The sequence below is a fragment of the Trachurus trachurus genome (genome assembly GCF_905171665.1).
Source record: "Trachurus trachurus genome assembly, chromosome: 1".
Lineage (NCBI taxonomy): Eukaryota > Metazoa > Chordata > Actinopteri > Carangiformes > Carangidae > Trachurus > Trachurus trachurus.
The window spans coordinates 38,346,306-38,363,719 of record NC_139891.1 but is presented as its reverse complement, the minus strand read 5'-3'; the positions used below and the strand labels follow the sequence as shown (position 1 = coordinate 38,363,719).

Genomic DNA, 17,414 nt, shown 5'->3' with positions numbered 1-17,414 from the left:
TTCCTTCTCAGACTGACTGAAGTCCTGAAGATGAGTGTTAATTTGGACGAAGACGAGGATGGAGCAGAGTCTCCAGGATCCATCTGTCCGTCTATGAAGAGTGACGAGTCCAGAGAACAACCTCTAAACTTCAGTCCTGGACCTGAACCTGGACCCTCAGAGTCACAGTAAGAGACCTGCTACAAACCTGTGAACCTCCAAACTATAACAGCTTAATTTAGTGTGTTGAGCTGCTGCAGTCGACGTCTCTTTAAGAGGAAGTAACTACTCCCTGGTCCTTCTGTCTTATTACTTTATTGATACTGACTTATGATATGATGTGATCAAAGGTCGTATTATTCCTGTATCTGATGGTGGTTACAGATTAACAGAGCTGATGACTTGGGATCTAACTGTCAGTACGTTAACATGAGATTTATAGAAAACAAATTATTGCCTCAATCCGACTATAAAAGGACAACTGAAGTGCATGTAAACGCGTTAGTCTGACTAATATCGGAGTTCTCCAATTCTGATTGAGACACCCCGATAATGCAATTGGAAACTGATTTTCTTCAGCATGTATACGCCTTAATCGGGCTAAAATGTGCGCATGCTCCACAACAGAGACGGCACCATCAGCTGAAGCTGGTTCACCACCATCAAATGACCAAATGACCAGCCAAATGGTCAGTTAGCACCTTGACTGTGTCCTTTTACTTCAGCCACAGCCAGCAGCCCCTGAAACCAACCTCCACTGGATGCTCCTTCATACTATCTGTTCCCACAATGCCTCTGTCATCAGAGAATTGATCAGTGAATGATGTGATATGAATAAAAACAACAGAGAGAAACCAGGAACCAGATCCATCAAACTCTGTGTAGGTTCACTACAAACCTCAGAGACAGAAACATGAACACACACTTTGTCCAACAGACTGATGAAGCAGAGCGTCCTCATGTTACTGTTTTGTAAGTTGGTGCATCAACACCAGCCTGATCTCCACCTCCACGGTTTCCATAGATGGATTCAGACACTGCTACAATCAGCTGATGGAGAGTTTTAACTGTGAGCATTGAAATATTCCAGTAACGAAGTTGGATTTCACTACACACGACAGTCAGCTGTTAGCCCCTATAGCATCCCCTCAGCTTTAAGCTCAGCCTCAGCAGCTGTAGTCAAAATTTAAGGTCAATGATAAACAGAGACAGAAACCAGACCAGTTCATGACCAGGTTTTCATTCAGCTAGTCTTTCTACACTTGTCTTCCTCTACTGTCTCTCTCTCTGCTCCTCTGGTTACTGAAGCCCCGCCCTCTTGAGGTGGGGAACCAATCAGTGCACAGATGTGGAGCTGTGACTGTGACATGTTGTTGATCCAGAAATGTCTTCACAGAGAGAAGAGGAGTGGTGTCTCTGTGGACGAGCAGCTGTCCCGCTGTGGTCTCTGTCAGGACGGCATCTCAGACTGGGACCAGTCTGGTTCTTCAGGACCCCCCTTCTGTCCCCAGTGTGGAAAAAGACCCAGAACCATTGGTGAGCTGCAGACAGCCAATCAGAGCAGCAGCTGTGTACAAAGTGAGACGGAACATCTGTCTGCTGATGTGGTCATTTGTGAAACCAGGGCCTGTTGTTTTCTGCAGAGTCATTGTTCTATCACACAGCACTGACAGGGATACTGTAGTTCAACATGTTGGCAAATTGGCCCATTGCCATAATCCCTATAGTCATAGCAGTAGGTTTGTTGTTGCCTTTAATTGTCGGTGCAAGCTGTTTTTAGAACGGTGGAGCAGAGCCGTGAGCTGCTCAGAGCTACGCTACGGAGGCTCATGGGATTTCTTGGTTTCCCTCATCAAACTCATCAAATACACAATCCAACAACTCCACAACGCTCTGGTGGACAAGTTGTTACCTGCACATTCACCACGCTATGAGATAATAACAGAACGTTACGAGACAGAGTTGTATTAGACGTAAATTCATGCGAAACCGCTGATGTGCGTTGCCTTCAGGGACGGTTTTTCAGCAAGCAGTCTCTGCATTTACCTCTAAAACAACTCTGTCTAGTAACGTTCTGTTATTATCTCATAGCGTGGTGAATGTGCAGGTCACAACTTGTCCATCAGAGCGTTGTGGAGTTGTTGGATTGTGTATTTGATGAGTTTGATGAAGGAAACCAAGAAATCCCATTAGTCTCCATAGCGTAGCTCTGAGCAGCTCACGGCTCTGCGCCCCCGTTCTAAAAATAGCTTACACCGACAATTAAAGGTAACGAAACTACTGCTATGACTATAGGGATTAATGGGCCAATTTGCCAAAAATGTTGAACTGTCACTTTAAGATGATGATTAAAACCTTCTCTTTATTGATTCTGTCTCTTGTCTCTCAGCAGATCGTGGTCTGCAGGAGGTTTTAGATCAACATAAGATCAGTCTGAGGAGCAGATGTGAAGGAGTGACTGAAGTAACTGAGGGAACAGAGTTTTACATCACAGAGGGACAGAGTGAAGAGGTTAATACCCAACATGAGGTGAGACAGCTGGAGACAACGTCCAAGAAGAAGATCCTCCATGACACTCCAATCAAGTGCCAAGACATCTTTAAGGACTTACGTGTCCAACAGAGAGACAACATCTTTTACTACTTCTTTGTCAAACCGAGATACACGTTATATAAATATATACCTATCCAACAGGGACACAACATATTTTACTACTTTGTCAAACTGAGATACACGTTATCTACATATTTACCTGTCCAATGGAGAGAGGACGTCTCTACAGTCTCACCTCTCCAACAGAGACCAATCAGAGTGGTTCTGACCAACGGCGTCGCTGGCATTGGAAAAACCTTCTCTGTGCAGAAGTTCACTCTGGACTGGGCCGAGGGCTTGGAGAACCAAGATGTCAGTCTGCTGGTTCTGCTTTCGTTCAGGGAGCTGAACCTGATCAGAGATCAGCGGTTGAGTCTTCTCAGGCTGCTCCATGTTTTCCATCCAACATTACAGAAGGTCACAGCAGAGCAGCTGGCTGTCTGTAAACTTCTCTTCATCTTTGACGGCCTGGATGAAAGCCGACTGTCACTGGACTTCAACAACAGGGAGGTTGTGTCTGATGTCACACAGTCGTCATCAGTCAACGTGCTGCTGACAAACCTCATCCAGGGGAATCTGCTTCCCTCGGCTCTGGTCTGGATCACCTCCAGACCTGCAGCAGCCAATCAGATCCCTCCTACATGTGTCAACAGGGTAACAGAGGTCCGAGGCTTCACTGACGCCCAGATGGAGGAGTACTTCAGGAGGAGGTCCAGTGATGAAGATCTGTCCAGAAGAATCATCTCACACATCAAGACGTCCAGGACCCTCCACATCATGTGTCAAGTCCCAGTCTTCTGCTGGATCAGTGCTACAGTTCTGGAGCACATGTTGACCACAGACCAGAGAGGAGAGCTGCCCAAGACCACGACTGACCTGTTCTCACACTTCCTGCTGGTCCAGACAAAGAGGAAGAAGTACAAGTATGGTGAAGGACATGAGACGAGTCCACAGGAGCTGACGGAGGCTGACAGGGAAGTTCTTCTGAAGCTGGGGAGGCTGGCGTTTGAACAGCTGGAGGAAGGAAACATCATGTTCTACCAAGAAGACCTGGAGCAGTGTGGTCTGGATGCCACAGAGGCCTTGGTGAACTCAGGACTCTGTACTGAGATCTTCAAAAGAGAGAGTGTGATCTTCCAGAAAACAGTCTACTGCTTTGTTCATCTGAGTGTTCAGGAGTTTCTGGCTGCAGTCTACATGTTCCACTGTTTCACCAACAGGAACACACAGGTCCTCGAGAACTTCCTGGACCAACAAGATGTTGATTTTACTCTGGATGACTCACTGGAAGAACAAGATGTTGATTTAACCCTGGATGACTTCCTGAAGAAAGCCATGGAGAAATCCCTCAGAAGTGAAAATGGTCACCTGGACCTGTTTGTTCGCTTCCTTCATGGCCTCTCTCTGGAGTCCAACCAGAGGCTGTTAGGAGGTCTGCTGGGTCAGACAGACAACAGTCCAGAAACCATCCAGAGAACCACCAACAACCTGAAGGAGATGAACAGTTGTGAATTCTCTCCTGACAGAAGCATCAACATCTTCCACTGTCTGACGGAGATGAAGGACCAGTCAGTTCATCAGGAGATCCAACAGTTCCTGAAGTCAGAGAACAGATCAGAAGAGAAAATCTCTTTGATCCAGTGTTCAGCTCTGGCCTACATGCTGCAGATGTCAGAGCAGGTTCTGGACGAGTTGGACCTGGAGAAGTACAACACATCAGAGGAGGGACGACAGAGACTGATCCCAGCTGTGAGGAACTGCAGGAAGGCTCGGTGAGTCCAGACATGATCTCTCTATTATTGATCAGTGGATCAGATCAGTAGTTTAGTCAAGTTCAGATAAACAGTTATTCATTAGCGATATCATTGGATGTTGTTGTTGACTATAATTGAAGAAGAGGAAGCCTCAGAACTCCTTCATGAGGAAATCGACTCTATTTTAAAAAGGGCCGAACAAATCAGGTCTCCAGACCGAGTCATGAGGATCATCCCAGTGAAAAAAGTTGAACCATCACATCACCATGTAGCACCATCATGTGCACCAACTGTATTTTCACCACCATTTAAATCAGATTTTATTTTTCCTCTTATCACAGATTGCGTGAGCTCTCAGAGACTCACTGTGAAGTTGTGGCCTCAGCTCTGAAGTCCAACCCCTCCCACCTGACAGAACTGGACCTGAGTGACAACGACCTGCAGGATTCAGGAGTGAAGGTTCTGTGTGCTGGACTGGAGAGTCCAAACTGTAGACTGGAGACTCTGAGGTCAGTTTGGCTGTCGTAGGTTTTTTTCTGTATTCAGCTCAAATGTTTGAATTTTCAATTGTTCATTGGTTGAGGATTTAGACAAAGAACTGGAGAAGAGAAAGGATTATGTGTTATTATTACTACAAGAGGAAGGTGAGACCAGTCATAGTGTTTGTGATGGAGAGAAGTTCTATCATTTTAAAATCTATATTTTATCTTCAAATCATAAACTTGATGAGGATCAAACTCACAGATCTTATGCTGCTGATTTAAACATGACAGAAGCTTCATCTGTCTCCAACAAATATTTCACCAAGCTGAAGTCACATCAGTGATGATGAACGGCAGGAGATTTGAGATTTCTGGAGAAATCAAAGGTTTCTAAGGTTCCATCTACATGTTTTATTCTTTATTCAGTTTGGACGACTGCAGTTTGTCAGAGATCAGCTGTTCTCCTCTGGGATCAGCTCTGAAGTCCAACCCCTCCCACCTGAGACACCTGGACCTGGGCTCCAACGACTTGCAGGATTCAGGAGTGAAGGATCTGAGTGGTTTTCTGAAGAGTCCAGACTGTAGACTGGAGACACTGAGGTCGGACCCTGTTTTGTTTCTGTGCTGAGATGAATGTGATGTGAAAGTTGTGTTGACTGTAACTTACTAAGCCTGGAAGTGAATTGCAGTGACGTGCGTCTGAGACCTTGTCCACATATAAATGTAAACCAACAAAACTGGATACTTTTCCATGTGTTTGGGCCATCCACACCTTCAGATTGGACGATTGCAGATTGTCAGAGATCAGCTGTTCTTCTCTGGGCTCAGCTCTGAAGTCCAACCCCTCCCACCTGAGAGAACTGGACCTGAGTCTCAACAGAGTGCAGGATTCAGGAGTGAAGGATCTGAGTGGTTTTCTGGAGAGTTCAGACTGTAGACTGGACACCCTGAGGTCAGACTGATTTGTTTCTGTGCTGAGATGAATGTGATGAAGTCCTGCCATTTTGTTGTTTGTTTTTCCCATTACGTCCCATGGCTGTAGTCCGTCTGCTGTTTGCCTGATTCCATGTGAATGCAGCATTATGAATTGTACATGAAAATATATTAAGATTGGAGAGTCCTTCTCCTGTCCATGAAACAAAGAATTTTGCACAGAGCAATCTTCAAAACAAAATTTTTAAAAATATAGAAATGTTGTCCTTAAATTGTCTTTTGTCTCACTAGTCTGCTCTGAGATTTGTTGCGTACGAACTGATGAAGCCCCTTGAATAAGAGGCGAAACGTCTTCCCAGACAAATACAAGTCCAGTTGTCTTTGATTCAATTTGCCCAGAAAAGAACAATGACCTGGATGAATGAGAATATCCGTAGACATTAAAGGCCATTACACCCAAAACAGTGGGCTACTACTATTGCGACATGAATTAGCTGATATTACAGCTGGGTTTCACATTCACAGGGTCCTGACTGAAAATTTCACTTACAATTTCTATTTACTTGGATATGAATGAGATTCTCAATGAACTGATGCTGTAGCAAATATTGTTCCTCTGACCTGGTGCATTATTGGAAACATTAAAGGGACAACAAGGAGGTTTGGAAAGCGAAGTGCTTTCACACTACATTTACCATGAGCCTTCGCGCACACAGTGAAATTCTTTGACCAGCGCAAGACCGATGTCTTGCAAAAAAAGTTTTCAGTCATCAAGAATTAAAGTCAGAGGTTCGAAGACGATCAGGTACCGCCCTAGTTCCGACCATAAACAGTGATTCGGCGGCGTTATTCTCATAACCCGCCGGACAGCGTCCGCAAAACCGAAAGTAAGGAAATGCTGGTCGGCTCGCCCAGCATTTCCACCCCCACTAATGATAACAAAATAACGATAGAGACAAAACTATATATTTATCGAAAATGGACCCATTGACAAGTGTGGGTAACGTAGATTCATCCACATTAATACGAGACTTTTTTACTGTCTCGGAATTTTTCGCTCTGCCGATGGAGAAACTCCTCGTTGTCCCTTTAATGTTCATCATTTATTTTATTTTATTTAAAAAACGGGGAGGCAGAGAGAGGGGGAATGACATGCAGCAAATGGCGCCCGAAGCGGGATTCGAACCAGGGCCGACTGCAGCGAGGACTGTGCCTCTATACATGGGGCGCCCGCTCTAACCACTACGGCACGCGATGCCCCTATTTTATTTTATTTAATCATGTCTATTATAAACACCTGTTTGCTCTGTGTTCAGCTGAGTGCAGCTCTACACCTGCACTCACCTGACCACATCTTGTTGTGTCAGACACAGGAGTGTCTTAGACATTATTCAAATGAAAATGGATTTTAACAGATTTTTTGCCTCCAGCCCAACATGTTATGGTAATAAGTTGTATGTGTGTGTGTGTGTGTGTGTGTGCTGGTTTCAGCTCATTGAATAAGTGTGAGCGGGTTCAATGTGTAAAATCAGTCTGCAGGTTTTTCTGTCTCTGAGCTTCATCAGCTGTTTCATTCAACATGTGTTTTTATACATTTGTTGTCATCATGGAAACAGGGTTCAGCCTTACATGTTTGTTGTCTTTAAAAGTGGTTTTGTGACAGTTTAACCTGCTTCCTGTTTTTTTAGCTGACTTTCAATTTCTAAACTTTTTCTTTTTGAAACTTATTCAGCTCTGAACAGATGATGAGACACTGAATGCTGTCAACAAGGAACCTTGCCCTCAACTCACTGCTTTTATTGTTTATTCAGATTGATGAGCTGCAGTTTGTCAGAGATCAGCTGTTCTTCTCTGGTCTCAGCTCTGAAGTCCAACCCCTCCCACCTGAGACACCTGGATCTGAGCTCCAACAACCTGCAGGATTCAGGAGAGAAGGAACTGAGTGGTTTTCTGGAGAGTCCAGACTGTAGACTGGAAACTCTGAGGTCAGTTCACTGACGGTTACTGTTGTAGATCTTAGATCTTTGATCCACAACTGAACCTGATTGGTCTTCACTCAAAATTTGAGTCATTAACTTTGATGTCATGAATGAAGGTGGTTTTAGGCCATCACATCAGATGTGGGTGGGTGGGGTTTGTCAACAGGTTTGTGTAGAGTTGTGTAGTTTTAGTTTCCTGAGACAAGGACCAAAAAAAGACCCTAGTCCTGGATCAGGACTGGACCTTTAAACTTTGACCCAGTTCAGCCCAGAATAAAAGTGTCAGTGTTTAGTCCAACATGTCTGATCAGATATTGATTCTATATTGACAAACTGTCCTGAGGTCAGCAGAAAAGATCAATCAGTTTTGACATCAAGATTTGTATCAATGTTTTCCTTTGTTCTTTATTCAGATTGAGGAGCTGCAGTTTGTCAGAGATCAGCTGTTCTTCTCTGGCCTCAGCTCTGAAGTCCAACCCCTCCCACCTGAGACACCTGGACCTGAGCTCCAACAAGAACCTGCAGGATTCAGCAGTGAAGGATCTGAGTGGTTTTCTGGAGAGTCCAGACTGTAGACTGGAGACTCTGAGGTCAGTTCACTGACTGTTACTGTTGTAGATCTTAGATCTTTGATCCACAACTGAACCTGATTGATCTTCACTCCGAACTTGAATCATTGACTTTGATGTAAAGAATGAAGGTGGTTTGAAGCCAGTTTTGACATGAAGGGGTGTATACATTTTGTTCTTATTTTATTCTTTATTCAGATTGAAGGGCTGCAGGTTGTCCGAGACCAGCTGTTGTTCTCTAGGCTCAGCTCTGATGTCCAGCCCCTCCCACTTGCGAGAACTTGACCTGAGCTACAACAAGAACCTGCAGGATTCAGGAGTGAAGGATCTGAGTGGTTTTTTGGAGAGTCCAGACTGTAGACTGGAGACTCTGAGGTCAGTTCATTGACTGTTACTGTTGTAGATCTTTGATATTTGAGCCACAACTAAACCTGATTGATCTTCACTCAGAACCTGAATCATTGACTTTGTCCTCATCAATAAAGTTTGTTCACCTCACTTAAACCTTTAGGGGCCACTTTCACAAACAGATGTTAGACTGGTCTGAGACAGTCTTCTTTTGTTCATATATAGACGATATGACTATGTTTTGACATGAAGAGGTCTATCAATGTTGTAATTCTTTTATTCTTTATTCAGATTGAGGAGCTGCATGTTGTCAGAGATCAGCTGTTCTTCTCTGGGCTCAGCTCTGAAGTCCAACCCCTCCCACCTAAGAGAACTGGACCTCGGCTTTAACAACCTGCAGGATTCAGACCTGAAGGATCTGATTGATCTCCAGAAGAGTCCAGACTGTAGACTGGAGACTCTGAGGTCAGTTAAATCTGTAGCTGTTTGCCTCCAGATTAATCAACCCATGAAGTAAAAGTGTCCCTCATCATCCACATCACATCGCAAATTTGCCCATTGACATAATACCTACAGTTATAAGGGTGGGTTAATTACCTTTATTTGTTGGTGCATGTTGTTTTCAGAGAGAGGCGCAGAGACGCAGCACACTGTGCTTTAGGTTTTCCCTAAATACAAACTCCAACAACTCCAAAATGCTCTTGTGGAGAAGTTGTGACCTGCACATTCACCACGCTATGAAATAGTAACATATAATTATGTAACATTACAACACATGAAGCAAATACTCACAACTACTTACATTTTTGAAATCACTCCACCCAGCAGCCATGTCTGGAATGTAGTTTCTGGCTATTCATTTGCCTCGAAAACAACTCCGTCTCGTAATGTTCCACTATTATTGTACTTATATGACTATAGGGATTATGGCAAAGGGCGGATTTACCAAAATGTTGAACTATCACTTTAAGGTCATCTTACAAGAAAACAACACAAGAATAAAACAATATGATATGTTATGAGGGGTAAGCCAGTCTGAAGATGTTACTGTAAAGTCCAGATGTCCTGTGGGAGTGTTTTTCAGAGCCCAGGGGCAGAGCGTCTAAAAGATTTAAGTCTTGTGGTGGACAGGAGGGAAGCAGAGGAGGACCTGAGTCTAGGGGAGTTTAGTGTTTAGATATTAAGAAGTAAGATTATTGTAGGTTTTGAAAACGAGAAGCAGGATTTTAAAGTCGATGTGGAGATGGAAGGGAAGCCAGTGAAGCTGTTTGAGGGCAGGATTGAGGTGTTGTGTGAAAGGAGTTCTGGAGATGATGTGGGCAGCCGAGTTCTGGACCAGTTGAAGTTTATGGAGGGATTTGTGTGGTAAACCATGTCGAAGAGCATTGCAGTAATCAAGGTGGGATGTGACAAGAACAGTATAGTGCTGTTAGGGGTGAGTGATGGACAGAGGCGGTTGGTGTTGCAGAGATGGAAGTATGCAGACTGGGTGCTGTTATTGATGTGGGCAGTAAAGGAGCTGGTGCTGTCAAGGATGACACCCAGACTCTTGACATGAGGGGAGGGATGGACACTAATCAATGTGTAATAAAAAAATTAAAAAAAGATTTGGAGCCAGTGGATTTGGTGCCAACAAGAAGGAATTCAGTTTTATTTCAGTTGAGTTTGAGGAAGTTATGAAAAAAACAAGTTTTAACATCTTGATGCTTCTGTCATCAGAGAACTGATGAGTGATGTGATATGAATAACAACATGTCTTTGCAGAGGTCAGAACCAGAGACTGAGAACAGAATCTCCAGGATCAATCTGTCTATCTATGAAGAGTGACGGGTCCAAAGAATGGATTCCATTCTTCAGTCTTGGACCTGGACCCTCAGAGTCACAGTAAGTTTCTACTGTAAACTGATCTGAAGATGATTCAGAAAAAGAGAGAAACCAGGAACCAGATCCATCCAACTTTGTGAGCATCTCCTCACCCCCATCACCTCCAATATAAATTAATTTACAAAGAACTTGGTCATCATTCTGGACTGAAACCTCAGCTCAGAGCAACAGGTTAAGACTATTGTCCAGTCATGCTTCTACCAACTCAGGTGCATCGCCAAACTTAGATCACTTCTATCCTTCAGTAACACGGAGAAAATCATACATGCATTTATATCCTGCAATTCCTTATTCACCTGTCTTAACGATCGAGCCATTGGTCAGCGACAAATTATCCAAAACCTGACTTAACTAGAGCACTGGAATAAGAGTGTAACGACACGCATTGGTCCAATGGAAGTGCCTCCTGATGGCAGAATATGGGTATTGCAAAAGCGCCCAAGGACTGACAACTCTGCATTGTTGGTGAATGAGCAAGTGTGATGTTTTCAATAATTTCAGGACATTTATAGATCACCCATGTTATTAGCATCATCGTGGACCCCTTACAGATAAACATTAACACATAGACTAGTAAAAAAAAACAACCAAAAAATAGTTGTCTACATTAATGTTTCATTCTACATTTTGTAATAAACAAATTATAAGTGTAATATGATGGGCTTCGTGATTGAACGAGTTTCAGTCTACAAGTACTTGGGATTTTACTTGGATGAAAATCTGTCTTTTAAATATCATATTGAGTGTCTTACAAAGAAACTCAGGGTTAAACTTGGTTTCTATTATAGAAACAAAAGTTGTTTCTCCTTTAATGCGAGAAAAAGACTGATTCAGGCAACTTTTGTATCAATACTTGACTATGGTGATATCTTATACATGCATGCAAATCTCTCCTCTCTGAAAATGCTGGATTCGGTGTATCATGCAGCATTAAGATTTGTAACAGATTTAGGTTTTCGTACTCATCACTGTAGTCTTTATGAGAGTGTTGGTTGGTCTTCTTTGTACAATCGTAGATGGGAACACTGGTATTGTTTCCTTTATAAGGCCATCCTGTGTGACTTGCCTCCTTATTTGTGTTCTCTCTTGGTTCCTAAAGTCAACACCAGAAGCTGTCGTCTCAGGCACGATAGATTGATAATGTATACTATTCCTCGTACACGGACTGTCTTTGGGGAAAGTGCCTTCAAAGCATTTGCACCCTCGTCCTGGTATAAATTACAGAGTCATCTTAAATTGGATTATCTCCCAAGTATGGAAGATTTTAAAGCTAGGATCAAGGACTATTTAACTACTGAATGCACATGTTCTCTCACCGAACGCAGCTGGTGATTATAATGTATTGATGCGATTTGCTGTTATTGTTTTAGCTGTTTTTATGTTTGTTTTGTTGATGTCTAAATGTGGATGTACTGTGCTGCTTTCTTGGCCAGGACCCCCTTGCAAAAGAGATTCTGAATCTCAATGGGATTATTCCTGGTTAAATAAAGGTTAAATAAAAAAAAAAAAAAAACAACCCCAGACTCCCGGGTCATGCGCGCTAACCATTTGGCCAAAGGTAAAGGTACTTTATTTGTCACATATACAGCTAGTACAGTGAAATTATTTCTCTGCATTTAACCCATCCCTGAGGAGCAGTGGGGGGACCAACTCCAGATTATGAGCCAGTGCCTTTGGTCAGGGGCGCTGACTGGAGGATTAACCTAGCCGACATGTTTTTAGTGGTGGGGGAAACCGCAAACACGCAGACACGGGGAGAACATGCAAACTCCACACAGAAAGGACCTGGGCGGCCGGGGATTCGAACCCTCTTGCTGTGGGGCAACAGTGCTAACCACTGTGCCACCGTGGTACATCCCCTTGGTCAAGTAGCCAGGGCGCATGATCAATTGGAGGCATAGTGACAGGACCCTCAACTGTCACAAAGACACCTAAAAACAAAAACACGGCCGTTTTCATCAATTTACAAGCAAGTGGGCAACACACATTATTGAAGTGAATGGCTTTTCTGGGCACTTTTGCAATACCCATATCCTGCCACTCGGGGCGCATGAGGCTTACCACGGGACTCAGTGTTGTTAGTCTCTTATTCCAGTGCTCTAGACTTAACTAAAACGAACCAGTTGACACACCTCACACTGTGACTAATTTGAATTTTCTAAGCCGTTATATGTCGTCAAAGGTCAGTCCCTCTATGTTTGAAACTGAAGGTCTAGATTTAGAGGCCACTCCCTTAGATATACTGCCAGAGACTGTTATCTGCCCTGCACTTTCCATCCTAAATCTTATTATTTAGCGTTGCCCAGACACAGCTTCAGACCTATGTGACAAATGGCTACATCACTGAATAAAACATTGAGTGAGACTGAGGGAAATGATTGGTACCTTCTCCATTCTTTATCTAGGTGTTGATGCTCAATAGCCAATAAAATGTGAACACATCCCTCTCTATAGGCTCAGTCCACGTTTCTCATATAAGAATCGTAATTTGAGGTCTGGCTCTTCAGAAATTAGGTGGCATTATGCACTCCTTGATCAAGTCCAAAAAAAATCTCATCAGCATAAGACATCCAGGACTCTGGTCCCTCTTCTTCACTCAGAATTACCCACAGAATTTCGTCCTAACACACACTAGTCCTGGCTTCATTACATTGTTCCCATCCCCTTAGGTTAATGACAGAGAATGCTTGAGTTATTGATTGTTTAATTGCATAACTGTAAAAAGTCGTACTTGTTTATCTGAGATCAGTTTCTTTCATTAAAGCAGTTGGTAAGTTGACGAAAGTGAAAGTAAACTCCGCGACTTGGTTGGAAATTTCAAGATAATACACTGTCAGGTCCCTTTATGAACCTCTGCCAAGCACCCCACACACACAGAGACACACGCAAATACAGCCTGTGTTCATACTGACAACTGTGTTGCTTCCATCCTTCACTACATTGTGTGGTGCTGGAAGTCCCACAATGCTTCTGTCATCAGAGAACTGATCAGTGATGTGATATGAATAACAACATGTCTTTGCAGAGGTCAGAACCAGAGATGGAGAGCAGAATCTCCAGGATCCATCTGTCTGTCTATGAAGAGTGACGGGTCCAAAGAATGGATTCCATACTTCAGTCCTGGACCTGAACCTTCAGAGTCACAGTAAGAGACAGTTTCAACTGTAAATTGAGCTGAAGATGATTCAGTCATTAGACTCATGTGAAAGAAACAGAGAGAAACCAGGAACCAGATCCATCCAACTTTGTGTGCATCTCTTCACCCCCATCACCTCCAATATAAAGTCATTTACAAAGAACTTGGGCATCACTCTGGACTGAAATCTCAGCTCAGAGCAACAGGTTAAGACTGTTGTCCAGTCATGCTTCTATCAACTCAGGTGCATCGCCAAAATTAGATTACTTCTATCCTTCAGCAACACAGAGAAAATCATACATGCACTTATATCCTTCAATTCCTTATTCACCTGTCTTAACGATCGAGCCATTGGTCTATGGAGTTATATTTGTCTCATATATATCTGTAAACGCACAGAAGGTGATCTACAAATGTTCCTTGGTTTGCATACGTGTTTTGCTATCCACAAAAGGTGATCTACAAATGTTCCTTGGTTTGCACACGTGTTTTGCTATCCACAAATACAAATTTCTAATTTGTAACTTGTATTTTGGTTTTTACAAATAAATGTGTATTTGTAAATATATTGTGTATTTGTAAATGTATAATTTTCCATTTGTAAAAACAAAAAAGCCATTTGTAAAACCGAAAATTCTGTTTGTGAAGTGTAACTCTGCATTTGTGGATCACCAATCACACACACGCATCTCTTTCCGCAATGACGTATTTCTGAGACATTCCTGCTGAGATCCACACAGAATCCACAAACTCACAGCCGCTGATTCACAAAGGGCCGCTCTCCTCACCAGGAGGGGCAGTGTTGGCGAGTAGCTGAATGAAAACTAACGAAGAAGACTGCTACTGGCTTATCTCGAGAAATTATTTTAATTCCCACTGTTAATGCGTCACTTTATTAAGTTTTAATGTTTTTTCATGCGATAAAGTAACTGTTAAGACCCCCAATATGCGGTTAGTTTATCCAAATGACGCCTGTTTGGAAGTTTGCTCCGCCGTTCGCGGAGCAGTGAAGCTCCATCTGTGGAGCAGCTAAGCTAACTAGGCTACCACCGGACGAGCGGTCTATCACAGAGGCTACAGCCGGGCTGCTGTGGTGGTCGGCCGGCTAACCTCCGCTGTCATCCGGGTCTCCTCCCAGGGGAGAAAACGACCTGCATTGTTAATGTCAACTGACTGACCGTTTCATTGTAAAACATTTATTTATTGATGTAGCGGTGTGATTGTACATAGCCCATTATAGACTAAATAGTTTTGTTTGTTGATATAGCCTACTACACCACTGAATGAGACAACATTTATCTCCTAAAAATAATTCATCCAGCCGGCGGTAAACCTCTAAAAAACTGCCGGTAGATTGATGGGCTCCTTTTCTCCCCTGGGAGGACGACGCAGATTAGCCGACCGACCACCTCAGCAGCCCGGCTGTTGCTTCTGTGATGATCCGCTCATCCAGATGCAGCAACCGGGTTGGGGCTTGGTTTCTCCCCTGGAATGACGCCGCGGCTTAGCCGGCCGACCACCACAGCAGCCCCGGCTGCTTCCTCTGTGATGATCTGCTCATCCAGAGGCAGCAACCGGTTTACTGAAGTGCTCGTTTTCTCCCCCGAGAAGACGCCGTGGCTTCGCCAGCCGACCACCATAGCAGCCCGGCTGTAGCCTCTGTGATAGACCGCTTGTCCGGTGGTAGCCTAGTTAGCTGCTCCACAGGTGGAGCCTCACTGCTCCAGCGTCATTTGGATAAAAATAACCACATATTGGGGATCTAAACAGTCTTAACATCTAAACATCTAATCAGATCTAAACAGCAACCGGGCTGCTGCGGTGGGCTGGCTAACCAGCTTCGTCATTCCGGGGGAAAAAACGAGCCGGGAGAGACCCGGATGACAGCGGAGGTTAGCCGGCCGACCACCACAGCAGCCCGGCTGTAGCCTCTGTGATAGACCGCTCGTCCGGTGGTAGCCTAGTTAGCTTAGCTGCTCCACAGATGGAGCTTCACTGCTCCGCGAACGGCGGAGCAAACTTCCAAACAGGCGTCATTTGGATAAACTAACCGCATATTGGGGATCTTAACAGTTACTTTATCGCATGAAAAAACATTAAAACTTAATAAAGTGACGCATTAACAGTGGGAATTAAAATAATTTCTCGAGATAAGCCAGTAGCGGTCTTCTTCGTTAGTTTTCATTCAGCTACTCGCCAACACTGCCCCTCCTGGTGAGGAGAGCGGCCCCTCCTGGTGAGAAGAGCGGCCCTTTGTGAATCAGCAGCTGTGAGTTTGTGGATCTGTGTGGATCTCGGCAGGATTGTCTCAGAAATACGTCATTGCGGAAAGAGATGCGTGTGTGTGATTGGTGATCCACAAATGCAGAGTTACACTTCACAAACAGAATTTTCGGTTTTACAAATGGCTTTTTTGTTTTTACAAATGGAAAATTATACATTTACAAATACACAATATATTTACAAATACACATTTATTTGTAAAAACCAAAATACAAGTTACAAATTAGAAATTTGTATTTGTGGATAGCAAAACACGTGTGCAAACCAAGGAACATTTGTAGATCACCCTTTGTGGATAGCAAAACACGTATGCAAACCAAGTAACATTTGTAGATCACCTTCTGTGCGTTTACAGATATATATGAGACAAATATAACTCCATATTGGTCAGCGACAAATTATCCAAAACTCAGGAGCTAGACTTAACCAAAACTAACTGGTTAACACACTTCACACTGTGACTAGAGAAAATTTAAATTTTCTAAGCCGTTACATGTCGTCAAAGGTCAGTCCCCCTACAGTATGTTTGAAACTGAGGCCTAGATTTAGAGGCCACTCCCTTAGATATACTGCCAGAGACTGTTATCTGCCCTGCACTTTCCATCCTAAATCAGATTTTTTGGCGTTTCCCAGACACAGCTGTAGACCTATGTGACAAATGGCACCATCACTGAATAACACATTGAGTGAGAATGACAGAAACCTTCTGGTACCTTCTCCTTTACCTAGGAAGTGTAAATATTTATCTACGTAGGTGTTGATGCTCAATAGCCAATAGAATGTGAACACATCCCTTTCCATAGACTCAGTCCACGTTTCTCGTACAAGAATCCTACAGTGGGTACTAGTTTCATTTGGACGATTTCACGCGAGATTCTCGCGTGAGTCACAGGAGACTCACACGGATTTTTTGTGGAGGAGTTTTGTGTTTTCACCAGAAGCTGCAATGTGCCCAAACAACCGCCAGGTGGCATCTGTGAGCAGGAGGACGCCTCCATAAGACAGCAGCACGGAGCAGTGAGGATATCCTGAAATAACTTCCCCTCGATAGAAATAGGCTACAAGACGCGGCCGATACAAAGTTGATAGGTTTCATTCATCCATGTTTTGACAGAAAACACAAACAGCTAGTGATAATGAGACCGGTGACACCGTCAGCCAGCCGGCCTGTATCCTACTGCGAAGGAGATCAACTCAGCGTCATGCTCTGTGCGAGTTCACATCGAAGGAGGCGGGTGTGTGTTTTATTGAAAGCGAGGCTGGGTGTGTGTATGAAAATCGCCATGGACCACGGAACGCATCTTATTTCCAAGTACAGTAGCCTATACGGAAATAAAAGTAGCGAAGCTCCGGACAGAGTTGCGGTGATTGTATCCACTTTATGATAGGCTACATTATGAAAACACATATATTTTCCAGATCAAATCCGTTGGATTATCACACTGATTATCCATACGAGAGGTAGGCTGCCGGTT

The 17,414-nt window shown here is 43.7% G+C and overlaps 3 protein-coding genes across 3 annotated transcripts in view; all 3 read left to right on the top strand.

The window, feature by feature from the left end:
* The window catches only part of LOC310984633 (NACHT, LRR and PYD domains-containing protein 12-like), a 197,994-nt gene that overhangs the window by 55,153 nt on the left and 125,427 nt on the right, over positions 1 to 17,414 (top strand).
* The window catches only part of LOC310990616 (uncharacterized protein), a gene marked incomplete at both ends in the record, with an annotated part of 86,194 nt that overhangs the window by 26,414 nt on the left and 42,366 nt on the right, over positions 1 to 17,414 (top strand). The window lies entirely within an intron of this gene.
* Positions 31 to 7,060, top strand: LOC310990622 (NLR family CARD domain-containing protein 3-like; the record flags this gene model as incomplete). Its single annotated transcript, XM_083978084.1, has 6 exons — positions 31 to 161; positions 2,424 to 2,590; positions 2,762 to 4,343; positions 4,667 to 4,834; positions 5,586 to 5,759; positions 7,057 to 7,060. 6 exons carry the CDS (start codon positions 31 to 33, stop codon positions 7,058 to 7,060), a joined length of 2,226 nt encoding a protein of 741 aa, XP_083834210.1.